This window comes from Leuciscus leuciscus (assembly GCF_965113295.1).
Source record: "Leuciscus leuciscus genome assembly, chromosome: 20".
NCBI classification, from domain to species: domain Eukaryota; kingdom Metazoa; phylum Chordata; class Actinopteri; order Cypriniformes; family Leuciscidae; genus Leuciscus; species Leuciscus leuciscus.
Window position 1 is genome coordinate 35,614,058 of NC_138744.1, and position 27,838 is coordinate 35,641,895.

A 27,838-nucleotide genomic window follows, 5' to 3' on the forward strand; every position below is an offset into this window, starting at 1 on the left:
CAATATTTTACACTGTGGCCTCAGTAGTTTTACTTGTATATTTCATACACACACAAAAAAAAACACCCTTTAAATATATTTGTTTGAGTTTTTATTTTAATTGTTAACATTTAACAGTTGTGTACAAATTTAGAGTTTAAGTACCAAGAGGTTAAAACGCATTATGGATAGAACTTATCCAATTTGTTGGGATTTTATAAGGTTGTTGACCAACGTGTCAGTTTATCACCCAACTAAACCAGTTTTTGCTAAACAGTTTTTTTACTAAAAATAAAATAAAATAAAAATAAAACTTTTAAAGGGATAGTTCACCCAAAAATGAAAATTCTATCATGTACTCACCCTCAAGTTGTTCCAAACCTGTATGAGTTTCTTTCTTCTGTTGAACACAAAAGAAGATATTTTGCAGAATGTCAGTAAACAAACAGTTGATGGACCCCATTGACTTCCATAGTAGAAAAAAAAAAAAAAATACTATGGAAGTCAATGGGGTCCATCAACTGTTTGTTTACTGACATTCTGCAAAATATCTTCTTTTGTGTTCAACAGAAGAAAGAAACTCATACAGGTTTGGAACAACTTGAGGGTGAGTACATGATAGAATTTTCATTTTTGGGTGAACTATCCCTTTAAACAAACTTATGAACAAAGTAGATCTTACTCTTGACCAAACCCTTGAGTGTTGCAAATAGCAAAGTCCATGTTAGACTTAAAATTGGCATAGTCTTTGTGTAAAGGGAGACGCAAGCAGTTGATGCACGTGTTTGAAGTTGGAAACTTCTCTCTTAGTGAAGCAGACCAAGGTGTAGAATCGGGAGTATGTAGGAACTCAATGGATGGCTGAGGCTTTAATCCAATTGCAGGCAGAACATTGCATCCAGTTGCGAACATAAGGATTTTTTCTAGCGAGCAGTTACAGTTGCCCTCTGAAAAAGAAAAATGTGACAAGGCGGAGTAATAAGATTATCATTTATAATTTTTTTTAGCTTTAAATTTTGGGCTGCCATTATATTGCTGGATTAGCCAGGATGTGTTTTAATATGACGCGTTGTATTCGTCTGAAAGAAGAAAGTCATATACACCTAGGGTGGCTTGAGGTGCAAGTAAATCATGGGATCATTTTTGTTTTTGGGTGAACTATACCTTTAACTTGGGTATGCTGATTCCAAAAACGTGGTTGGGAGCAAGTTCAGTCAACCCAGAATATGTTCACAGTAAAAACACAAAGAAATTCTCAACAGAGCGCCGAATCCATGAGTCGCCATGGAAAGGGACTCAAAGAAAGAGTGTGTCGCTGTTTGCGTCCATTCCCACGGTGACTCATGGATTTGTCACTCAGTTAAGAACATGTTTGTGTTTTCACTGTGAACATTGACTGAACTTACCCCTGGTTGCGTTTTTGGAACCAGCCAACCCTGAGAAAGCAAGGACTGGGTTAATTAACAGAGTTCAGGGTATCTGTGATGGTAAGTTAACCTTGCTTTAAGGAATACACCCCTTGTTACTAAGGCTACCAAGCCAAAAGAAAATTATTTTTTATGATGTAAATGGTACATGCCGTTTTATGTTGTTACTAACTATTCCCATTGCACAAGAAGTCATTAACATACCAATCAGTAACATTACTTGCCTTCTGCATCTAGAAGGTAGTCCCTCCAGAAGGCTACTGCAGTGTTTTCTTCTGCCCGCCTGTTACTTCCAGCAACAGAGTAGCGAATGTTAAACAAGTCTTCAAGGGTGTCTGCAGTAAGTGGCTGTTGTGGGCTGCAGAAAAGGGGTCTGAAGGCTTCTTTGCGTTTAACAACAGCCTCCAACAGGCCAAGAGTTGTCAGGCCCTCCCGGAATCTTCAAGAACAAAAAAAATAGTTGTGCATAAAAGTATTATTTGTCCTTTTCAAACAACATTGTCACATTTTCATGGGATAATGTTTTGTTATTTATGATGACCGGTAAACTATACAATTCTCTACAGTTTGATACATAATTACATTTATAATAAATACAGATTAATTTTCATGGAAATTATGTGAAGAGACCTCTATTCAAGAGTATAAATTCAAGTTGTAATCTACCTGTTGCTGCAATAATAACTCTAATCTCACTGATCACTCGTCATAAGAAAAAAACTAATCCATATTTCAGGTTTTAGAGATTGCAATGATGTGAGAGGACAAGAAGAAAAGCACACATAAAAAGTAAAGAACAAAATTGCCAGAAAAAATTAAATAAGTTTGGAATGTCATACTAAATGTAAAGTTAATCTGTAAAGTAAATTATATAATAAAAGTAAATTAAATCTGCCCTACTGTCCAAATATGTGGCCATTAAGAAATATTAAAACTGATAGTGCAATTGAATCAACTAATCTCGAGAGCATGATCATTATAAATCATTCTTACCGTTCAAGTGGGCCATGGACTCTATTCACAACCTGAAACATTAAAATATCGTCTACAAGTTGATCCTTGTCTCCGAGGCATTTTATAGCTCGAAGACAGCCTGCATTTGCCAGGTACTCTGTAATACTCTCAGTTGCCTGACATAACTCGTCCATGGTCGCAGCATTTGCAATCTGGAAAATATACGTATATATATATATATGAATTTTAATTTATTACAATGCAAATTGTGACATTAAGTAAATAATAATAATAATAATAATAAGTTTTATTTATATAGCGCCTTTCCAGGGCTCAAGGATGCTTTACAATAAACAAACAACAATAAAGGCAATTGACAAAGACAGCACAAAAAACAACAGTAGGTAGGTGAGAATGTAGGTACAGTAAAAGAAAAATGGGTAGATGGGGTGGCAACCAGCACAATACAAACAGATATAACTTAAAAAAATTTAATAAAAATAAAAAACGTACGAATTATGACATTCAGAAAATAGGTGAGTTTTGAGCATGGATTTGAATTCAGAAATAGTGTTAACAGAACAGAGTGATCGGGGGAGAGAGTTCCACATTTTGGGCGCAACAACACTGAATGATCTGCCCCCCATTGAAGCAAGGCGATGCCGAGGGACGACGAGAAGGCTGGAATCAGATGATCAAAAAAAAAAAGCAATATCACAGAAAGCAATATCACACTCTGTGTGCATTTTGGCTCTATGTCAGCACATCTGTGATTCGGCTGAGTGTGACATTGCATTTATACAACAGATTGATGGCACAATTGTCAAAAAAAAAAAAAAAACAAGAAATCTCTTTTGTGCGAAACTACTTCCTTCCACCACAGATTCAAATAAATGAATGAGGCATTTATACAAATCTCAAGTTGGCAGTTTAACAGTTTGAGCCCAAGCCTCCATTACTAACTCTAAAACGTCACTTTAGAACTACCAACGAAGGAATGCGGAGTTGCTTCATTGAAGCGTAGTATAAATGTAAAGTATTTGGTAGAAAGGGAGATTGACTCAGTGAGTGTATTCTGCAAATTCCAGAAGTACTGTCTGAGATGGCCACTGATGGCCTGGAGCTCACATCCCTGAAAACGGCCAAGTACATTTTCAAATAGGTGCTATCTTTATAAATTAACCGTATATTTGAAGTTTAAACAACTACATTCTCGCCTAAAAAAAAAACACCTCTTAAAAAAGTAGTATTTGTAAAATGATGGTGGGTTTGCTCATCCATGAAACTTGCTGTGAGAAATCAGTTAGCAGAGTGATACAACCGGTGAAACGGTTCCTGTGGAGATACTGGTAGAACATCGCATGGCTGGAAAGACCTCAGCCAATCAGATTCAATGACCAGAACTAATTGTTGTATAAATATAATAAAACTGCTAGTTCCTGTCCTTGATTCTGATTGGTCAATAGCGGTTTTATTCACGATAAAGCACAACTATAACCCCTTCACCCAACGGTTCTGTTTATCTATTCTTAGATACATCGCGATGTGGGTGTAGACGATTCTGAATCGATTCACAAATGTCAAAAATCGATTTTCAAATGTTGTTTTCTTCTAATAACACAATATTGATGGAACACAAAAGGCAGAACTCTGAAGTGCGGACGTGCAACGCCCAGACAGTCTATGGCGTGCGCATAATAGAGACGCATGATGGCTGAGCGTGAAATCCGAACTGCACTCTCTTTGTTAAAAGCTAACGTACGGAAAATTGCCATAATTTCATTGTGGCCTATTTTGTATTTTTTTAATGAGAGCTGCTTTCTGTATTGTTTGTTTTTCACATCAATCTGTTTATGCTGTAAAATAGATCTGTAATACGTAGGTTTACTGTACTGCCCTCCACAGTCACTGTGTGTGTCAGTGCAATGACAGTCACAACAAGTTACATTTTGACTGTGCTCTCTGCAGATGTTAATGTATGCAGATGTTTTGTACAAGCTGTTTTTGATTGTGTCATACAGCAACAATTTCAAGTCATAAGTCTTAGACTCTTATTTATTTGTGTACAAGAGCAACTTTTTTATGTGAGCTACTGGTACATAATTCTATTTTTTTTTTGTATGAAAGCTTTTTGTGATTTTGCACAAAATGTCCCAATGTTGGGACATGTGCTGGCAAATGTAACCTTACAGTTGACTTGCCAAATCACTTCCATTTGTTTTATTAATAAAAGATATTGGAAGTTAATTCTTTATGGGTCATTATAAATACTTTGATTTAAAAGTACCAAGTAGTCACACACACACAAAAAAAACGCATCGATAATAGTTTAGGCATCGCAGCCCTCTGAATCGAAAATCAAATCGAACCGTGAGGTGCCTAGAGATTCCCACCCCTAAAAAGTTACTTATACAAAAAATACCTTTTGGATTTTAGCTTGCAAATCCAAGTCATTCACATCATCTATGGTTGGTGACACGTTCCCGTTACAGATGCATTCGAACAAAGTTGATGAAAAGAATCCAGGAGAAGGTCCCCCGTGAACCATGCTGACAGCAATTGCTTTACCAGCAAGGTAGTATCTGTCTTCTCTGAAAGCTGGAGTGGAAAAGTGACAATTATTACAAGGTTGTAAAAACAAATGTGTGATTGAAAAACGTTAAATTAAATAGCGCACCAACTGAGTCAAGAGCAAGGTTTTTTCTTCCATCTGGGCCAGCAAGCAGTGCAGATTTTTCAATTGCTTCCATAAGCAAGGTGAGGAACTCTCTCCTAGGACCTCCCAAATCCACAGCCTCCTCAAAATTTCCACATTCATCAGAGAATCGGACAGAAATTCTTTTAAAAGGATCGTAGTATTTTCGTGTGAATGCTCTAAATGCACCATCTAGTACATTTTTTCGATTAATGTTGAATCTGCAGCTTTGATTGTAGTTTATTTCTTGCCCAAGCTCCAGAAGAATCTCCTCTGTAGAACAGTCCAGGTCTCCCATGTACCTGACAATGTTATCACAACACAATAAGCAATTTAAAGGGATAATCCACCGTTTTTTCATATTAAACTATGTTATTCCCTTAACTAAGACAAGTTGATGCATACCTCTCTTATCTCAGTGCGTGCACTCAATCGCTCTGGCGCGTGGCCTCACTTTGATAGCACTTAGCTTAGCCCAGTATATTCAATGGTATCTAACAGCAATGAATTTAGAAGTGACCAAACACATCAACGTTTTCCCTATTTAAAAACAGTTACACAAGTAGTTATACGACCAAGTAGGGTGACACAAAATAAAACGTGGCGCTTTTCTAAGCGGGTTAAAAAGGATAACTATAATGTATGGCGGAATAGAACTTTTGGGAATACTTCGACTCGGCGCAGTAAAAAGTCACGCCTGATCCTCTTCCTCTTGACAGAAGTGAGAGGAAGAGGATCAGGCGTGACTTTTTACTGCGCCGAGTCGAAGTATTCCCAAAAGTTCTATTCCGCCATACATTATAGTTACTGGGCTAAGCTAAGTGCTATCAAAGTGTCACCGCGCACCAGAGCGATTAAGTGCACTGAGATGAGAGAGGTATGCATCAACTCGTCTTAGTTAAGGGAATAACAGTTTAATATGAAAAAAACGGTGGAGTATCCCTTTAAGGGGTAGTTCACCCAAAAATTGTCATGATTTACTCATCCTCATGCAATGCGCAATGTATATGGCTTTCTTTCTTCAGATAAACAAATGAAATTTTTTATAGATAAATGCATGTAATACAAATGAATTGCTGCCACTCATTTGAAGCTTGAAAAACAACATGTGACGGTAATCCATAGAAACCCAGTGGATGAATCAATGCCTTCTGAAGCTAAACAAATATTTTTGTAATTTTAAAACAATTGCTTCCAGTCTACTGTCATAGAAGTGCATTGGGAAGTTGTGATGTATGATGCAAGTGCATTGTGCAGCTTGTGCGAGATGCGGCAGTCATCAGTGGTTCTACATTACTTCTGACACAAGCTTCACAACCCAATTACATTGTCACAATTTCCCTCTCATGGTCACTCATATGACAGTAGACTGGAAGCAATGATTTATAGTAAAAAACAAAACAAAAAATGTATTTAACACACACACACAGACACACATTCATCCACTGGGGTCGTATGCGTTCATGACCTCAAGGCTAGATTATTGTAATGCTCTACTGGGTGGTTGCCCTGCACGATTAACAAACAAACCACAGCTAGTTAAAAACGCAGCAGCTCGAGTTCTTACCAGAACCAGGAAGTATGACCATATTAGCCCAGTTCTGTCAACACTGCATTGGATCCCTATTAAACATTGTATACATTTTTAAATATTGCTGATTACTTACAAAGCACTAAATGGTTTAGCTTCGCGGTGCTTGAGCGAGCTCTTAACGCATTATAGTCCTTTACGTCTATTGCGATCTCAAAATTCCGGCCAGTTGATAATCGACTGCTGGTGGTAGATCCTTTTCCTATTTAGCACCAAAACTTTGGAACAGTCTTCCTAACATTGTCCGGGAAGCAGACACACTCTGTCAGTTCAAAGCTAGATTAAAAACACATGTATGTGACCTAGCATTCACATAACACATTATAGACTTCTATAATTCAATGTTAGGCTGCATAGATTACTGCTAATCTATAAAATTCTGTATAAAATCTTTAAGGCCAGACAAGTAGTTTGTTAAGGCTTGGTTTGTAGGGAATTACAAACCTGCGCACATTCAAATGCGCATAACTATAGAATTATTTCTTGATGCGCACGTGAGCACCATCAGCGTTTATCACAGGTTCGTGTTTAAAGTCTGAGTAGAGAGAACGATGTCGTCTTAACGCCCTCTAATTTAATAACTAATGATCATTGCGACGGAAGTGAATCAATCAAAACTAATTTAGCTGGAAAATATCTTTATTAAAGAACCGCTATAAAGCCAAAACAATCTCTGTTACCTTAAATTATCTGTTTATCACTGTAAAGCCGCTTTTAACAATCTACATTGTTAAAAGCGCTATATAAATGAAGATGACTTGACTCGTATACGGCCCTGAACCGTAACGAAGAAAAAAAATTAAATCATGCGTTTTAATTACAGAATTAAAGGTTGGACTCCATAAAGGTTTTTTTCTTTTTTCTTTTGCGGAGTAAGTGTAATTTTCACACTGTCCTTTGTGTATGGTAGTCAGGGCAAGATCTTAGTTTGAAACATAATTCTGTAGCAAAAGATGATTGTCTCTATTCAGTGAATCATTCAGTGAAATATTCAGTGAAATAATCATGTAATTACTACTTTATTTTCGTAATGTTTCGACATTTTAAAACTTAAGGGCCTAAATACTCTAAATTGATTTATCAACTTTTAATACTTTTTAAGACCCCGCGGACTCCATGTATAAGTAAAATTAAACAAAGCAACAACTTCACAATGGAAGCCACTTGATTTCAGACCCATCTTGAAGTTCTTGGTCATCTGGCTCATCTATGTCATTGTCTGGCATTATGTCAATGTAGTTGGTGTATATTTCTGGTCCAGGATCCACTATTTCCAAGTCACTTTGGAAGACCTCACTGTGGTTGGAGATGATTAATTCTTGAGAACCAGAATCCATTACTTCAAGGTCAACCTGGATGACCTCACTAGCCTCAAGTTCGTCTGAAGTTGTTAAAACTGGATTTTGCTGCACACAAATGGCCTGAAATAAAATAAAATATTCCATTAGCATTTATGAAGGATGACGACTTTCTGTGAATTCCCTTGAAAACACAGTATGTGTAGCATACACTGAAAACTTTTTAGGCTTCACTTTTTACCTGGAAAAAAGGCAGTTTATAAGTCTGAACAACGTAAATCTACATTTTAAATGTTTTGTTACTTTGCAACGATATCCCTAACTAAATTAAAATTCCTTAAAATTGTTATCAGTCATGTGATGAGCTGAAGACAAAAAAGAATGAAAACCAAACACAACATCTCACAGCGAATCACTGAGAAACGTCCTGCTTTTTATGAGGTCATTTTGTTGCAATAATCAGTAATAAAACAATAATGAATAAACAAATTACAAGCAGAAGCTTAAATAAATACAAAATATACTGCACTGTTTAATTCATTAAGAAAAAAAGATTAAACATTGCAGTATATTTTTCAGGTAGGTCTAAAAGTAGTATTCAGATAAGAAATACCACAGAAATTGAATAATCAAATTAAAAATATTTGTGCAGTCTTAACTGTTTAAATTAAATCTAAATTAATCCTTAATAAAAAGTTCCCGTTTGTTGTTTGATTATCATTAATGACACAGATAACGAACAATAGACAGAAGCAGGTTTAAAGACTGCGGTCACTTTAAGACCTAAGGTTAGGGTTATTGCCAATAGGAATTTATTTACCTGTACATCCTCCATGTCCATCCATCGAACATGGATGTTCAATGGGGAAATCAGGTAATGATCCAGAAGAGTTCCAGAAATTGTGTTGATTATTGATACTGCTGAAGTAGCTTCCTTAATATAAAAATACTCAGTGGCTGAGGAGTGTGTTCCCACAAAGTCAAACAGGACCTGAAAAAACAAAAATGTTGAAATGCCCGTCTTGGCGAAAATTCACATAAACACTGTCGGTTATGTCTGAAGGAAAAAGGGAAAAAAATAAAACGCGTGTAGCACTATATTGGATCCATGAGAGCAGGCTAACTGTCCGTTCACACCACCGCTGACGAGAGCATCAAAATTCGCTGTAGCTGCCCTGCCAACAACACTGTAGAAAGATTTGATAGACTCAACATAACATTATCTTGATTATTTAACAACTTTACCTGCATTTCATCAGATACTTGGAACCGTCTAATTTTTATTGTGCCATCCGGGAAAGTAAATTTCAGTGGTATGCCTTCAGCTGGTTCTTCAGTTCTCCTCATAAGTCTTTCCTCTATTATCTGAGAGACATAAAAGTTATTTGGAAAAAACTGTTGGAATGTGCATGCGATTTTTAAAAGGAGCGCCTTCCTGAGTATAGGTAAGCTGAAAGCACCTTTAAGCGCCTTTCTTCATATTGTGACATTTCTTGTCTCCTCTGATCCTGCCAATAGGGAAAACTATCAGGATCCATAAAAAATATTTTACACATGCAAATAGTTACAAATATTAAAAGACATACCTTTTCCTGATCAGCTCGCAATGATTGCTCATACTCTAGGTCTTGTTGTCTTCTTATAGCTCGCCACTCCTGTGAAGATATATTTATACAGTATAGTTCAGTCATAATATTTTCTGTAGTAATGTCAATTAACTTAAAATTGCCTTGTATTTAAATTTGTGCATTGTTACAATACTTTAAAACTGTGGTTAAGAGGATTGCTTTTGTAAATGGACACTAAAATTTCCATAGCAATAAATGGTTGGTGGTCATGTTATTATTTTCAGATTCATCTGAGCAACTAGGGCTGCCCCCTAATAGTTGACTATTTGTTAGTCAACTAGAAACAGCTTAGTCGAACAACATTTTATTAGTCGGTTAGACACCGAAAAAAATAGACCTTGTAGCGAAGTCACACAGTCCGTATAGGAACAGATGGTTAACAGTGGTTCCTTGTGGTAATTACAGTATGTCGGGCAGTAAATCCAAAAGTTTGCCAATATTTATATTTAAAGTAATTCAATGAATATAAACATGCAATTAGTTGACTAATGGCTTAAATGAACAACCAAAAGTAAGAAAAAAAAAAACTTTAGTCAGCCCTAGTATGAGCAACTGAAATAACTTTTACATTACCTCTAAACCATTTGTTGTTTCAGGTCCATCTGCTATTGCTGGATTTAGTGGCATGTTGCTTGTCTGCAGAGACATCACCATGAAAATCTCAGTGAATTTAAAGCATAACCAATGAAACATTTGGATGTAATATGGAATATATATATATATATATATATTAGATGTCAAATATTTATAGTTATATATTTCCCTTTTGAGCTAATATGCTACACCAACTTTTCAGAAACATCAGTCAATCAAGCATTTTTATTACAGAACTTTAATAATTAGAACTAAAACGTATCAACCACGTTTAAGGGGTCATAAACTGGCTTTTTAATTTTTTTTATATTGTTGTCTGAGGTAAACTTATGACGTTCCCTTGGTTTTAACAGTCAAAAACATCAAAATTAATAAGTAATAGGCTATTTTCTACCCTGGTTTTGAGCCTAGCTCCTGAAACGCTCGGTTTTTATGGGTGTGCCGCACTGAAGACTTGGAAGTAAACGCCCACTTCTATGATTGGATAACAGTTTTGCATATTTAATGAGTTTCATTTAATGTGCGAATCGATGGGCGGGGCTAAACAGGCAGTGTTGAAGTAGGCTTTGATCTTCTTCTGCAGAGGCAGCTCTTTGATGTCATAGATTCCCACTTTTAAAAACCTGTTGTTCTCTGTGCCTGGTGTCAATAAAAGCTTTTACTGGACTAACAAGGAAGTTTTCAGTTTTGAAATTTACAGGATATTCTTATAGTATGATGACCTCTTATTTGTCAAAAGCTAAAGGAAAATTTGATTTCTCAGTTCATCACCCCTTTAATGAAAATATTAACAATGAACTGATGAATTATTTAATTTAATGACTGCCAATGAGATGATTGGTCATTCAGTGTTTCTGTACAAGACTAACAATAAAGAGGTCTGACAATAAAAACTAACTGTTATAAAAAATAAATAAAAAAAGTTTAATATTTTATCAGTTTAAGTCTTTATTTTTTTTCATAATTTAATTCTGTAAAAAGAAAAATTACCTCTAAACCATTTGTTGTTTCAGGTCCATCTGTGATTGCTGGATTTGGTGGCATGTTGCTTGTCTGCAGAGACATCATCATGATGAAATCTCACAGTGAATTTTAAAGGGATGGTTCAGAGTAAAATCAACCTAGGGTCCTTTGCACCATGACATCGAACCAAACATTTAATAATGTTCAACCAATCATTAATAATGTTTGGTTCGGGGGGGGGGGGGGGGGGTTTGGTTCGATGTCATGGTGCAAAGGACCCTAGGTTGATTTTACTCTGAACCATCCCTTTAAGTACCTTTAATACATTTGTACACTGAAACTACAATGTACCTGGCACACTTCAGCACGAGGGACAACATAAAGTCTGCTTTTCCCCACAATCTTCTTTAGATCTCTCATAGAGTTTGCTTGGATCTTCTTAATGCGTTTTGCCTTATCCACTTTTGCCAACTCAAACCCAATCAGGTTTAAGCTAATCATAGGGAAGCTCTGACAAACAAAATTATTTAAATCTCCCAGACTCCAGTTCAAATCGATTGTGGACAGTTGGCCATCTGCTATCTCCTTTGCTGGAATTCCTTGAAAAATATATTGTGAAATCTATTGTGTTTTGAAATATATTCATAAACATAACTTTAAAAAACATTTATTTATGTAATACAATGAACCACTCCATAGCTTCAGAGTGAATGACAAACCTAATCCATTATTTGTCAGAACATTACGCTCAGATAAAGGAGGCAGTCTCTGAATATCTGGTCCTGGAAGGAGAAAGAGGCCCACTTGCCAGGTTGAACGTCCTCTTCTGGTGGATGTGCCTAATCAAAATAGGGATTAGTGTTAATCAAATTTATGTTCTTTATTTCCCTGTATTGCATGGCCCTTCAGCACTGCATGATATCGTCCTTAATGGACAAACCCAATCCATGTCTTGTAGTCTCTAAAAAATAAGTTGATGAGTTGAATCAGGTGTTTGGTCACCAATGGTCTTTAGTTATTAGTGGTCTTTAGTATTTAGTCCTTAATAAGCTGTGGTGATTGTTTGCAGGTGTGGATGGTTACAAATTTGTGGAACATCACAGGATGTAGGCTAATAGGTGCACTAGGCAATGTTTTTTATTGAAGTTCAGACCTTCATGTTTCCCTGCTTTATTCATGGATTTCATCAGGTCCCTTTCCACAGGTGTATATAATCAAGCACCTAGATTATGAATGCAGACTGCATTGTGCTTGATTAATACACCTGTGGAAAGGGACCTGATGAAACCCATGAATAGTATGGGGCTGCATTCCAGTCCAAAATTGTCATGCCCTTCACTCGCTAACTTCCCTCCGTCTCGTTCACTCGGATGTACGTCATTGCTTACGTTGCACGAGTGCCCCCTACTGGCGGAAACTGCAATGGGCTGAATTGGAACGTCCTAAGCCCTTGATCACTTGGAATCAGCTATGGAGTTGATTTAGGGCGTTTTTCCACTGGGTTCGTTTGCTGCGGTCCGAACCCGAGTGCGCTAGTTCCCGGCGCCCCCCGCAGCGTTGGTCTGGTTTCACACTCAATTAGTTGTATCGAACCCAGGTGCGTTTGCAGTGATCTTACGTCATCGCAAACGCACACGGAAAACGCATGGAGAATACAACTCGACTGAGCATAGCTGTAATTTGTCTGTTTTTTTGGTGCTATTATGCACAACATAGTGAGGGACAACTACGTTTATGTTCATTACATGGTGTAATTCAGCACATATCCAGGGGACGCTGTGTTTCTGCTGCTCGCAGAAGATTTTTCACTGATGCGACAGTGATACGCATGCGCGGGATACTATACTTCCTGAACAAGCACGCACCCGAGTCCGTGTTGCTTGCACATTTACGCGAACCGCGCCACGGATCGGGAGCAACCGAGCTCAGACCACCTCCTCCAGGTAGTCTCGGGTTCGGTACTCTAGTGCGCACCCGGGTCCAATGACAGCGTTCACATTAGCGATTTTTCATGCGAACCGTGCCCCGGTCCGCACTAAACTGCCAGTGTGAAAGCGCCCTTATATGTCTATTGCTGCGTTCCAGTCCACTTTTAGACACACTCGCGAACTTCCCTAAGCACTTCCCCTCGGGGGAATCCCCGCCGCCATTTTGAAGTGCGTTCCACTTCGTGAAGTGGACGAGGGAAGTTTAGATGGACAGACCCTCGTTCCCTCGATTTGGACCGAGGGAGCGAGTCTACTTCATATGTACACTTCAGGCACCTATATGTCCCACAATGCAGTACGATTGTGACGTCACCACAGATCTCGTCTAATCACCACCACAACAAACAACTCTATGATATATTAATTCTATTTTTTTTTATTGAAAACAACCCAAAAACCATATATACATTTGGATGCTGCATTAAACAAATTATTAAAGGGAAAACAAATGTAAATAATAAATAAACTCCACAGCTGATGTTGAGGCAAAAACAAGTAACTAACAAAACAGCATCAGGCATAAGAGACATCAAGATCAAATTGTCCTTAAAAGATATTTATTTCTTGCAAGAAATGTTCCCAGTCCACCCGCAGACCAGCTGCAGACGGAGTGAGACCCAGAGCAGAGGTTGGGCCGCATTTTTATAGTGTTATCTCTTTCAAAAGCTATCTCTTACAGCCCCCACTAAACAAAAGACACAGAGGAACCCCTGTGGCTCCCCTTACCCCCTAATCTTCTCACCTCTGAGTCACACACACACCCTGCAGCTGTATTAACATCATAAAATAAACTCAAAATACAGACAAATGAATGTATGGCATTCATTTGTTAAATCATTGAAAATAAAAACAAAAGAAAAGATTAATTTTTTCCCACAACAATTCCTCCTCTTTATCATTCTCTGATAAACTATATATAAAAATTCAGCCTTGTTTTCTCATTTTAATTAAACCCATTACGCTATTAAATCTTCAGAATAGAATCAATTCAAGTCTTTACATAAGACTAGAATTAATTCAAGTTTCTTACATCACAGTTATGCCCTTCATGTCTTATTCTCGTATACCTGATCACTCTACTTGAACTTTGAAAAAGTAAAAAGCTTGTATCAAATAAATAAGCATTTTTTCTGAAACCGAGCTAAAAATGAACAAACATTGTTATCGCATTTTCCTGGTTGAGAACCAGACCCTCAGTCATCCCAGACATAGCTCAAAGCATATAGTAAGAAAAACGTAAATGATTATAATTGCAACTTCCGTCACTCGTACCATCTGCATATTTTGTTCATCCCTAGGATAGACTGTACCCATTAATAACAAAATTATCAGAATAACACATACAATCATAACACTATGTATTTGTCTTTGTAGCTTTTTCAATTAATCACAATATTTTGTCAGGAAATGGTTTTACTTCTAAAGCTATATTTAATTCAAATCTATTTAATAAAATCTAACCCGAAAAGTTTTATAATTTGATCATTCGTTGTTCGAAATTATCCCTGACTCTTCCATTACATACCGTCTTTTTTTTTTTCTTATCACCATACTTCACATTAATTAATAGATCTTCTACCTGAAAACACATTTTTTCTTTGCACAAGTCAAATTATTAGATTTATATCAATACTAAGCCCTAATTTGATTCAATCAAATAAAAATCACAAAACTTTTCTTCAACCATTAATTGGTCAACATTTTCTCCAGATATGTTGATCATCTCGTTGCCTCATGGACGTTCCATCTTCACCAATATGACACTTTGCATGCCGTAGAGAGGATTTTTCCAACGTTGGCGGGGTAGATAGTTTCTAGCACATATCATTGATCCCCCACTTTATTCTTTGCGTTGGTGTTTTGGGTTGCTGACGTTGGTTGGTGTGGTTAAGGTCAGATGCTTCGACCCAGGTCTAACACTCTTCAATCATTTTCAAATCCTTACAAGATTTTCCCTTAGATCACGATCGCACCCCCACTGGAATGAGTCATTTACTGTCTGCTGTCACCTGCGAAAGCAGACCTTAAGTGATTTTGTTTGTGACCGCTTGTCTTGCCGTCCCTTTGGTGTGACCTGTGAAATTTTCAACCTGAAACATATCACCGGATAATTTCTTGCTCATTGAATAGCACTCGGGGTCCTTGTTCCCCTAAAAAACATTCAACCCATGTTGCTCATGTTAACAAAACAATACAGAATCAGTTCTGTTTGGTTCAATCCGTTCTGACATCCTGCAAAATGAAAAATGTTAAGTTATGCGCAAGGTGCCCCCCTGAAGAGTTCAGGCCCCCCCCTGAAGAGTTGAAAGGCTCTTATCTGACCATTTGTGTGTGTGTGTGTGTGTGTGTGTGTGTGTGTGTGTGTAAAAGTCTGCATCTTCTGTAAAGAAAAACAAATGTTGAGGTTATTGTCACATAGTTTTCTTTTGTCTGCTGTGCTGCCACATCTGCCCTGGCGTTTCCTGTCGAAACAATTCTTGTTATTAGCACACTTAAAATACAAACAATGCACACAATTAAACCCAATGTCCTCCCAACATTTATCTTCCCACCTGTGCGATGGCTTTCAGCAAATGTGAACCCCAAATTGTCCTTCTGACCCCCTGAAGAGTTGAAAGGCTCTTATCTGACCACCAGTGGGTTCCTCCTGGACTCACATACCGATGTCCTCTTGCTCGCAAATCATCTTTTCAACAGCCTCCTAGGACTGTAACTAAAATAATCATAGTCATAGTCAATCCTTAATAGTTCACAAATGTCAAAATACAAATATTTGACTCAAATTAGAACCATTACAATAATCTAAAATACATTATGCTATGATCTTTTCTAAGGTTATCTTTAGTTTAAATACTCAATTCACCTAACCTTCGTTTTTTTTTTTTTTTTTAAATTTCTCTTGACTCATCACAAGCTGTTCTCATCTTTAGCCACCACCATGTCTAACGACCTTCAGAAGTTCAAAAATTTTCTTTGCCCATAAGGCAACCAACATCATGTTCCTTATATAAATTAATACGTCTTGTTACGGTCTCTACAACAAATAATGACAATCACCTCACGGTCTCAGTTGGCTCTTTAAAGCCTATTTCCATTAGCTCTTAAGCAATAATTTTCTTTTCTTCATGGTGTTGTCTCCCTGGCATAGATGCAGACACGTCACAATGGAGGACAAGCCATACAATCAACGCGGTTTCTTGTCAGTGGTATAGGGGCTCACATTTTCTGGGGCAGACTGAACTTCTTACAGCTCATCTCGCCTCTCAATAATCTGCTGAAGCTGATCGCCACTCAGTCAATCAGCGCCACTCTCATATCCATCTCACATAAAAAAAAAAAACACCTCCATCAGGAAATGCCCAGTGTTTTTGCGTGATCCTTCTGTCTTAGGTTGTCCTTTTGGCCTTAAGATCTTACCCGTCTTTGAAGTAATCACTCGTACACACTGGTAACCGCTTTTCCCCATTACAGAATCTGTGACCGTTTTCTTCAACATAATCTGTTGTTTTCTGGAGCTTAGGAAAAGGCGCATTCAAGAGTCATCAGAGCCATTCGGACTGCCTACTAGTGTTAAACATAGGGAGACGGATTAATAACAGCAGTATTTAATCACTTAAATTCATTAATCATTTTAAAGGCAGCAACCTAGCTGCTTAGATTATACTCAGTGAATTTAGATCACAATCGTACATTCAGTGTACTTGTCAGGGTTTGGGTAGGTGGAAGTAGCGAGGACTCACGTGCAGATCAAATGGGCTTTTATTAAGCATAAAATAAAACAAATACAAACAAAACTACCCCGAGGGGGAAAAACAAGACAGACTAGACTTGACTCAGCTTGACTTGACAGCAGGGAAACACACAGCATAGATACGACGACGAACCAGCACAGGACTGCAAACACAAGGAGAATAAATAGGGAGAGCAAACAAAGCAGGTAACGAGGGAGGACAGGTGGGGAAAATGAATCAATAATCAGGTAACAAGGTGGGCGGGGTTAGACAATCGACTAGAGAGCACATGGCACAAGGAAACACATGACAAGCCATGTGCTCACAACAAACAGGACTAGAACACAAAACGAGACATGAACACGCAGCTAGTGAAAACTCATAAGCCACGTGTTCACACAAAACATGACAACATGAAAGCACACAGCCAGTGAAAAACAAGCTGTGTGCTACACAGCACAAGACAAGAAAAAACACATGCAGACAGAAGAGCGCGCGGCTCGAGCGAACTCGAAACCGCGCGCGCTCACGTGACAAGACAGAGCGCACGAGAACAAGTGAAAGCTCATTCCGTGCGCTCACAAAAGAAAACAAACACGCGGAGCATTGATGTCCGAATCCCGACACAGAACCGAAACCTAACCAGACAGACGTGTCGGGATCCAAACACCACGCCCCGCACATATAACAAGGCACGTAGACAAGTGAGTGCACGGCCCGAGCGCGCTCGGAACCGCGCACTCACACAGAGACGAGACAAAACAGGGAGTGTCAGAGCTCTGTCACAAAACCAAGAAATTAACTAGACCGAAGTGACAGAACCCTGACACTACCCCTCCTCCAAGGGACGCCACCTGGCGTCCCAAAGCGGGACATCAAAAACAAGACAGGAACATGACAAGACAACTCACCAACAGACAACACAAGACAGGAAGATCAAGACACAGAGACAAAGTGGGGAGGGAGGGAGGGGAGCCAAGTCAGAGCCAGCAGGAACATCCACAAAGTCAAAAAGAGGGACCAGGGAGGGACGGGCGGGTTGAGCCAGGGAGGCTCAGACAGATCTGGGGTCATGGCAGAAGACCAGGGTGGAACCGGAGGGACAGACCAGGGAGATTCCGGCGGGTCTGGAATCCTGGCTGAGGGCCAGGGCGGTGCTGGAGGAACTGACCAGGGAGACTCAGGCGGGTCTGGAATCCTGGCTGAGGGCCAGGGTGGTACTGGAGGAACTGACCAGGGAGACTCCAGCGGGTCTGAAACCCTGGCTGAGGGCCAGGGCGGTGCTGGAGGAACTGACCAGGGAGACTCAGGCGGGTCTGGAATCCTGGCTGAGGGCCAGGGTGGTACTGGAGGAACTGACCAGGGAGACTCCAGCAGATCTGGAATCCTGGCTGAGGGCCAGGGCGGTGCTGGAGGAACTGACCAGGGAGAAACCGGCGGGACAGGAGTTCCAGCTGAGAGCCAGGACAGTACAGGGACCTTGGGTGGTGTCAACAGGACAGGTTGCAAGGGCAGGGCCATCAGGGCAGGCGGAGCAGGCTGGCCAGGCTTGGGAAAGACAGGGACTATAGTGAGGAAGGCCATATAAGGAGGAGCAGGCTGCTTGGCGACGGCTTCCGGGCTGGCAACGGGCTCTGGGACCGCTTCCGGGAGCTTGGCCGAACCCGGCATGACTGGGAGCATGGGTGGCGCCGGCAGGGCAAGGAGCTTGGGTGGCGCCGGCAAGGCCAGGAGCTTGGGTGGCGCCGGCAGGGCAAGGAGCTTGGGTGGCGCCGGCAGGGCCAGGAGCTTGGGTGGCGCCGGCAGGGCCAGGAGCTTGGGTGGCGCCGGCAGGGCCAGGAGCTTGAGCGGGGCCGGCAGGGCGAGCAGCTTGAGCGGGGCCGGCAGGGCGAGCAGCTTGAGCGGGGCCGGCAGGGCAGGGGGCCTGGACGGCGAGTCAGGGATAGCAGTCACCTCTGGGACGGTCCCCGGACCCGGAGCCACCGGACAAGTCGTTGAGGAGGCCTTTCTTTTCCTCTTCCGTCTCCGGACCACAGACACAGGGACCACTGGAACTGGAACCACCGGACTCGGGACCACCGACACTGGGACCCCCGACACAGGGACCACCGGAACGGGAACTGGGACCACTGGCCTTGAGTGAGCAACAGGAGCCCTCCTTCTCTTCCTCCGTTTCCGTGAGCAAGGTGGTGCTGCTGCAGTCTCAAGAAACGCCACAGGGGGCGTTGAAGTCTCTTCAGCCGCCAGTGGGGGCGCTGCAGCCTCTTCAGCCGCCAGTGGGGGCGCTGCAGCCTCTTCAGCCGCCAGTGGGGGCGCTGCAGCCTCTTCAGCCGCCAGTGGGGGCGCTGCAGCCTCTTCAGCCGCCAGTGGGGGCGCTGCAGCCTCTTCAGCCGCCAGTGGGGGCGCTGCAGCCTCTTCAGCCGCCAGTGGATAGGAGGCAGATGAGGCGGAACTGTTCTTCCTCCTCCCTCTCCCCGAAGGGGTCATCGGAGGACTGGGGACCTGGCAGCTTGTGAGATGAATAGGAGGTGGGCCAAGAGGTGGAAGGCCTCCCTCCTCACCACGGTTGTATACGTACCCCACAAACTGCCAGAATGAAAGAATCCCCAGCATTCCCATCTCCCAGGCACGGACAGGCTCATTAAGGCCGTTGTTGAAAATGTCCTTGAGCGCAGTGTTGTTAATGTCAAGCCCCTCTGCAGTGATGACAAACTGATGGGCAAACTCTTTCACTGTAGACACCCCTTGGCGAAGAGAAAAGAGCTTGCCATAGTGCTTCGTCGTCTGACAAGTGGAGGGGCAAGCACTGGGAGATGGAAACAGGAAGATGACCATCTTTCTGCTGAGTCCTCTGATGGCTGGTTCGTTCTGTCAGGGTTTGGGTAGGTGGAAGTAGCGAGGACTCACGTGCAGATCAAATGGGCTTTTATTAAGCATAAAATAAAACAAATACAAACAAAACTACCCCGAGGGGGAAAAACAAGACAGACTAGACTTGACTCAGCTTGACTTGACAGCAGGGAAACACACAGCATAGATACGACGACGAACCAGCACAGGACTGCAAACACAAGGAGAATAAATAGGGAGAGCAAACAAAGCAGGTAACGAGGGAGGACAGGTGGGGAAAATGAATCAATAATCAGGTAACAAGGTGGGCGGGGTTAGACAATCGACTAGAGAGCACATGGCACAAGGAAACACATGACAAGCCATGTGCTCACAACAAACAGGACTAGAACACAAAACGAGACATGAACACGCAGCTAGTGAAAACTCATAAGCCACGTGTTCACACAAAACATGACAACATGAAAGCACACAGCCAGTGAAAAACAAGCTGTGTGCTACACAGCACAAGACAAGAAAAAACACATGCAGACAGAAGAGCGCGCGGCTCGAGCGAACTCGAAACCGCGCGCGCTCACGTGACAAGACAGAGCGCACGAGAACAAGTGAAAGCTCATTCCGTGCGCTCACAAAAGAAAACAAACACGCGGAGCATTGATGTCCGAATCCCGACACAGAACCGAAACCTAACCAGACAGACGTGTCGGGATCCAAACACCACGCCCCGCACATATAACAAGGCACGTAGACAAGTGAGTGCACGGCCCGAGCGCGCTCGGAACCGCGCACTCACACAGAGACGAGACAAAACAGGGAGTGTCAGAGCTCTGTCACAAAACCAAGAAATTAACTAGACCGAAGTGACAGAACCCTGACAGTACTGTTACTTCTGTAGCCGGAGCCATCAGCCCTGTTTTATGGTGGAGGCTAAAATGAGACAGTCACTGGTCCCAAAATAAACAAGTTCAAAACAGTATTATTTTAAAGACTTCTTTAAAGTCTTTCAGTTTTACTTTTAAAACGTTTTAAGTACAAATTGCCCTTTTGAATGGCAATGATTTCCTTTAACATCTCTGTGTCTATGATTTTCAACTGAAACACTGTGCTTTACACAGGCTCAGACAACAGCTTTCAGCTGACATTGAATGAGAGAGAGACTCTTGAGGCATTCAGGACTGATACACTGCATTCTCATAAACTTTTAACTTCAGACTTTATCTACCATCTTAAGGCATCTTTTCCATAAATTACATGTATTGTAATTTAGACATTACAAATTTCCACTCAGAATGAGTCTCTGTTGCACTGAAACTGTGGCAGTTTCAGTCACAGCACATACCAAATCCAGATAAGCAAACCTGTTTTGGCCAATTCACAATCTTATCTTTTGAACCCAAAACATCGGCTGTTGGCTCTTTTCATAGTCAACAACAAGCTTTTGTTTAATCAAATGCCTTTTTTATACATTTTACATTTTGCAACTGTTAATCCTGTAACACTGCTTCTGCTTATTTTTTCTTAAAGAAATAATAATTATTCTAGTTCTTAATAACGTTTCAAATTTCATTTCAATTTTAGTTGTCAGGTTTTCAATTACCATAATTTAATACCCGACTTCAATGTTTTCTCTAGGAGTTTATCAATCTGCTTCTATGGTTCATACTATCTTTTTAGACTGCTCTCTCTGCTTGTCATACATTTTATGATTATCACTATAAATCATTCGTTAGATTTGTCTCTCTATATCATCTAAAACCTTATCAAAGCGTTTCATTCAAAACACAATCATCCTTTTAGTGACCGGTACTTTTAAAATATTTTGCAACTCATTTAGCTCATCTGTAATTTTACGTCAACCGGTACTTTTTATAGTTCTTTTCCTTTCAAAAGGAATTCCTTACACTTAGTATCTTTCAATCTTCTTGACAACTTTCAAAAGTTTATCTATCAAATTTCTTTTCTCCCTCATTTACTTTTACAGTCACTGAATGACCCCGCTGACCGCAGTAAAACACTCTTTGTTATTCTACCTACAATCACTGTGATCTTTCTAACATCTCCACCCTACTTTACACCCCTGAAGCAGAGTGTTCTTATTCAGGAAATGCAAACAGAGCCCCTGATAAGTTCTCTGCATTTTCCCCCACTGTCCCAGCTGCAAATTCAATTACAATAGCCGAATCACAATCTTCATCATATTAACACTGATCTACTTTCTATATTAACACAGACTTTTCTTTAAATTTGTGTTAGTTTGGCACTTTCTTTGTTTGGAGCCAGTCAAAGTTGATCTTTCCAATCAGAATCAAACTTTTACAAAAACATAATCTGCAATTCTCTTTAAACTGAGAGCTTCAGAGCAGAGCTGCTTACAGCATTTGCTCTCTTTTGTATCAGGACTATTCAGTTACTCTTCATACAGTATAAAGAAAATTTAGCATGTCATTAATTTCATTAACACTGGTTTGATAGCTTATTCAAATGGTTAGTATGCAGATTCAACTTAATATTATCATTATTCAGTCCCACTTATCTCTACTGTTCCACAGAAATCACAAGATTCCTCAAATCTTGTTCTCAGTCTCTAAATTACACATACAGCTATCCTAGCCGTTTGCACCTTCAACTCTTGTTATAAAAATATGGCAATCTACTCTTAAATAACCTTGTTTTCATAACATTAATACAATAAAGCACATCCACATCATTATTATTGGCAGAACATTAATTTTCATAAGCGACATGGAAAATCAAAATATTCTAAGCGGGTTTCACAAAGTTTCTGATTAACTTTTAGTCATACGTGTCTAGGGAAATTATTTCCAACCCATAATTTCCTTTATAAAACAGACAATGTCCTTGTCTTTCAATGACTTAATTTCAACAAAATATCTGACTTTGTACATTATTGATTTCCCAAATCTTCAGACATAGCTGTCTTTACATCTATCTAATTGTGTTATCATCAACAACACTGATTACAAATCACGTACATATTAACATCCAGAAGCTGGGTTGAACAAGCAAGCGCTGTTGCTATACTCCCAGCATAGCTGGACCCTTTAGGTTCAAAAGACAATGGTTGTCAAAATAAACATCATTTCAATAATTATTTTATCTCTAAAATATAGAATTTTTCCCGTTCTGCTTAATGAAACATTCCTTATCTTTATATCATGTTAATCCCTGTTAATCATACTCAATGCCTTATTTTTATCTAAAACTTACTTTTCATACCATTTACTTAATCAGGCGTTCATAAATATGAATTTTATCTTCCCCTACATGCCAGTTCCCTCTGTATCTGTTCAATCCAACAATTCACTGTTTGTATTTTCCATCAGAAAAAACATTCTCTCTTCCCTACATGTCAGTTCCTTCTCCTATCGACTCTGTTCTCTTTTATCTGCTTCTTTTCCATCCAACAATTCACTGTTTGTTCACATTTTTACACTCATGAACAAACTACAACAACTCTTTGACTAGTAACGGATAAATTGGCACTTCAGAAAAACCCTGTACTTTTGCACAATCTCATACGCTCATCATTTACAACACTGCTCAAATCATCAGTCATAGCTTTGCTCAAAGTTTCATCAGACACACAAAAAGATTTGCAAGCAGTTTCTTCATTGCAGATAGCAGAAAGAAAATCAGTGTATGTGTTTGTGTGTGCGTCGTGTGCGTTTGTTAGTACAAATATTACTAACTTTTTTTTACGTAATTTTTCCATTTTACAGAAAACCGGTGTGTAAAAATGGTCTACTTTACTGTTAGATGACTCCATTTTTGGCTGAGTTCCTCTTTTCTGGATTTCACAATTCGACACGTGTCTTACAGAATCTGTCAAACGTCTTCGACAGACCCGATCTTTTACTCCGAGATCGGACGGACCTCTGCTTGTTTACGTTCCACTCAAAGTTTTCTCACGTGCGCTTATTCGCTTGCTCAATTCTTTTTACTTGATTAATTCAACCTGGTCTTGTAATTACGTTCCACTCAAAGTTCCCCCACGTGCGCTTATTCGCTTGACTCAATTCAATGTGGTAAAACTTCGAGTAGAGCACAATCACCCAGAAACTTCTTAATCCTGTTTTAAACTTTCTCTAAGGTTTACATAAATTTCGAATAGAACGTAATCATCTCAGCAGCTGTGATTTCTCTGAATCACCAGTGGATCCCCTGTCCACTAACGAGCTAAGTGTGGAAAAAACCGATCCGAAGCTACTTCAATTTCTTCCCCAAACAATTGTGATTATCTGAATCACCTCTCGCTCGTACCAAAGCAAAACTCAGCCAAAATGGTTCACGTTCACTCACAGTCATATCAGATTACACCACACAAAATAAAATAATTTTAACTGTCTCTTACCCGAGATGCTTTTACTGCCTCCGAGTTCTTTCTGAATCCAGTGGGTTCCTCCTGGCCCTGATAGCAGTTTTGGCTCTTCTCTCTCAATTCGGCGAGGTAAGACTAAAGCCTTTTGTGCTTTAGGGTGATCAGTCCGTCAATCCGCTTTCTCAGGGCCAGAAGAAACCTCATGGATCCCACGTTTCTGACACCAACTTGTTGAGGCAAAAACAAGTAACTAACAAAACAGCATCAGGCATAAGAGACATCAAGATCAAATTGTCCTTAAAAGATATTTATTTCTTGCAAGAAATGTTCCCAGTCCACCCGCAGACCAGCTGCAGACGGAGTGAGACCCAGAGCAGAGGTTGGGCCGCATTTTTATAGTGTTATCTCTTTCAAAAGCTATCTCTTACAGCCCCCACTAAACAAAAGACACAGAGGAACCCCTGTGGCTCCCCTTACCCCCTAATCTTCTCACCTCTGAGTCACACACACACACCCTGCAGCTGTATTAACATCATAAAATAAACTCAAAATACAGACAAATGAATGTATGGCATTCATTTGTTAAATCATTGAAAATAAAAACAAAAGAAAAGATAAATTTTTTCCCACAACAGCTGATTCCAAGTGATCAAGGGCTTAGGACGTTCCAATTCAGCCCATTGCAGTTTCCGCCAGTAGTGAGCACTCGCAATGACGTACATCCGAGTGAACGAGACGGAGGGAAGTTAGCAAGTGAAGGGCATGACAATTTTGGACTGGAACGCAGCCTATGTATGGTTTCACCGGAGCTAAATGACACCTGCAGTGACGCGACGACATGTGCTGATTGGCTCTTTTACTCAGAAGGCGTCCGGGACGTTTTAACGACAGAAATTGCGTTCATATTAATATAGTCTTTGTATATGTATAGGCTCAGCTGTATCCGAAATCACCACCTAACGTTATACTCTCAATCATTATTCCCTACTTTAGTGCACTAATAATAGTCCACTTAAAGGAGTAAATTAAACCAGTGACTGAATTCGGACAATAGGGGGTGATCTTGAACAGACATTTTGTCGCTGCTAAGTGCTAACAAAGCCCGCCAAAATGAGTCGATCTTTCTACTCTCAAACTAGCAGTATTCGCATATTTCTCTTAAAATATTTTCCATCTCCCAAATGTGTTGTTAATGTTATCATAGTCCACAGCTTACACAACTACACTACTCATAATGCTTCATCAGCTTACAAGTAACGTTAAGTTACGTCAGTTCAATTCTTGTAGGCCTACCATTTAGGCCTAACTTACTCCTTTTTTCTCCTTCTAACTTTAGGTTTATAGCCTTTTTCGATGTAGTCACCATTCAAATAAAATTCATCCATACCCACAAAATGTAGGCTAAGTTACCTACCTTGGACTCGATTTATTCGCCTCCTGAAGAGTGTTCTGGTTGCAGTTAAAATGTTAGTATCAGCTGTATTTGAAGCCATTAATTCGCGTCTGGCACGTTGCAGTGCATTAAACACTCTATCAAATATGGCTACTGTAGGTTGTTCGTTGTTTTGTATGAAATTGTCGCTGTTCTGCTGTTGCGTGTCCATGTCAGATCAGAAACCGATGCACTTTCAAAAAATGACTCGTAAGTGGCACTTGACGTCATCATTTTAGGGGCGGGGTATGTCCGTGTAACTTTTATTTATTTATTAATGACAGTGATTGTCTGTGAAAATCCTGCATATATAAACACTAATAATAATTAGCACTTGATGTTTTGCTAGTGTTTCTTTATTATTAATTGTGCAATAGCAATATCTGAGTGAAAATATGTTTTTATATGTCTATTGCCACAATTTTCTCTTCAAAAGTGGTGGAAACGTGTGCTCTAAGCCATGCATCATGATAAACCTAAAATGATTGAAACTCCATAAACTCAGCAAAAAAAGAAGAAGAAAAAATAAACAATCTCTTCAATTAAATTCTCTCTTTTCTTTCAGTAAATTTCTTAACATGTGTTACGTTCCTCTCCCAGTCTAGGGGACAGTGCCTTAATTCATAATTGCGCTCTATAGTCTTAAAACGCTCACACTATTGCTACATTATCATGGAAAACGTGAAAATATTCAGAGAATTTAAAAATTGTGATTTACAGGCCATGTAAAATCATGAAAATAAATAATTAAAAAACTTTTAAAAATATTCCACTTTTGTAGTAAAATATGGAATAATTCTGCCTAGCTCCTAGTATTTTATCAATATCCGCATTGTAGGCCTACTCGTTAGCCTCATGAAGTCATAAATTATGTACAGCTTGCAGAATTAAGATTAATCATAAATTAGGCTACATCTTTATTTAGCACTGCAACAAATATTTATTAACAGATGTTTACATATAGCCTAGTCCACAAGATATATCCTAATAAATCTGCATTTACACAAAGTTCAAACGTTTTATCTGATTCTCAGTACTATGTGTCATTACCTTGATAATGCATTAAAGTCCCATGTTTGCCATGTACACCTGTTCTGCTCACAGTTCTTCAGAAAAGTCCTCCAGGATTGTTGGCTTTCCAGCATCTTCTGCATGATTTCACTCCTTCCAGCAGTGACTGTATGATTTTTGAGATCCATATTTTCACACTGATGACAACTGAGGGACTCACAACCATTAGTGAAAACATTTATGCTCCAGAAGGAGGAAACGCAATTGCAAATTTTTGTTGTTATTTTTGTGATTGTTATGATTTTTTTGTGATTGTTTGGAGCATTCTACAGCCCTTCATCAAAACTTTAAACACAGAGCCCACCTCAGATTATTTTTAATCAATGCACAAATCCTAGAAACAGATTAACGCTATAATTTCCTAAATGGAACCACTTTACAATACGGGTGCACTAATATGCATTAATTCATGTTTAACTAATGCACAGATAATCATGTGTTAATGTATGACTCATGAAGTACTAAACCATTAATTAATGATTACTGCATCAACAATTAATACAGATTCTATATGGTTAATATATTAAGTAATATAATTGTTATTAATTAAATGTGTCAATGTATTAATTAATTAATAACATATTTTATTAACTAAAAGTGTCAATGTAGCTGTACTTCTGTTACGAATAAGGACAAATGGACTTGCAATGGTCTGTCATGTCCGGTTGGTCTCGTCCCGTTTAAACACAGTGTAACACATTCTTTGACATTACATTCATTGCATGTGTACTTAACAATTAGTTAATAGTCATGTACCTCAAAAAGTCATAACATGATACATTTGCAAATCATTAGTTAATGATTAAAGCAGACAACTGGAAGTTGAAGTACATTGCTTTGACTAATTGTGGTAATTAACGCATTAATTGACACTTTAATTAATAAAATATGTTATTAATATTTTATTAATTAATTAATACATTGACACATTTAATTAATAACAATTATATTACTTAATATATTAAGAATCTGTATTAATTAATGCGTTAATTGCCATGCACAATGGATTGAAGTCAAGTCATGTACCACAAAGATTTCACTGAGTCCGATGAACTGCCGCATCCAGTAATTTGTTCATGGCACAGGAATATGTCAGGTTAAGCTCGAGGTTGTGGGGGACTGAGAACATGCGGCCGAGAAAACACTGTGTCTAGACTGGACAAAGACAATAGAACGTCCATTAGTCAGTGATATACACTGGATGCGGCACGACACTACATGACATTTACATTTAACCCACTAGACCACCATCTCCATGACAAAACCCCGACAGTAAACTGATGCCACATTCTTCAATC

The 27,838-nt window shown here is 39.5% G+C and overlaps 1 protein-coding gene and 1 pseudogene across 3 annotated transcripts in view; one reads left to right on the forward strand and one right to left on the reverse strand.

The window, feature by feature from the left end:
• LOC309483407 (leukocyte elastase inhibitor-like) overlaps positions 1 to 27,838 on the forward strand; it is an 81,648-nt pseudogene that overhangs the window by 29,211 nt on the left and 24,599 nt on the right. The gene's annotated exons all lie outside the window — the stretch shown is intronic.
• Positions 90 to 27,736, reverse strand: LOC309483393 (uncharacterized protein). 2 transcript variants are annotated; one of them, XM_082149219.1, is made up of 15 exons: positions 26,520 to 27,736; positions 11,849 to 11,968; positions 11,481 to 11,728; positions 11,157 to 11,219; positions 10,146 to 10,208; positions 9,531 to 9,599; positions 9,405 to 9,446; positions 9,190 to 9,309; positions 8,765 to 8,935; positions 7,811 to 8,067; positions 5,038 to 5,357; positions 4,783 to 4,958; positions 2,400 to 2,572; positions 1,631 to 1,845; positions 90 to 926 (listed from the first exon to the last, which is right to left on the reverse strand). In XM_082149219.1, the coding sequence occupies exons 1-15, from the start codon at positions 26,530 to 26,532 to the stop codon at positions 658 to 660; spliced, it is 2,319 nt and encodes a 772-aa protein (XP_082005345.1). In that variant the 5' UTR covers positions 26,533 to 27,736; the 3' UTR covers positions 90 to 657. The 2 variants fall into 2 exon arrangements, with proteins under 2 accessions (XP_082005345.1, XP_082005344.1); XM_082149218.1 differs by having other exon boundaries at positions 9,405 to 9,452.

What these genes read in the sequence shown, in the direction of transcription:
- LOC309483393 (XM_082149218.1), bottom strand. An exon ending in TGGACATGGAGGATGTACAG is followed by an intron (nt 8,068 to 8,764) that starts GTAAATAAATTC and finishes ATTTTATTTCAG; the next exon opens with GCCATTTGTGTGCAGCAAAA. An exon ending in CAAGATGGGTCTGAAATCAA is followed by an intron (nt 5,358 to 7,810) that starts GTGGCTTCCATT and finishes TAACATTGTCAG; the next exon opens with GTACATGGGAGACCTGGACT.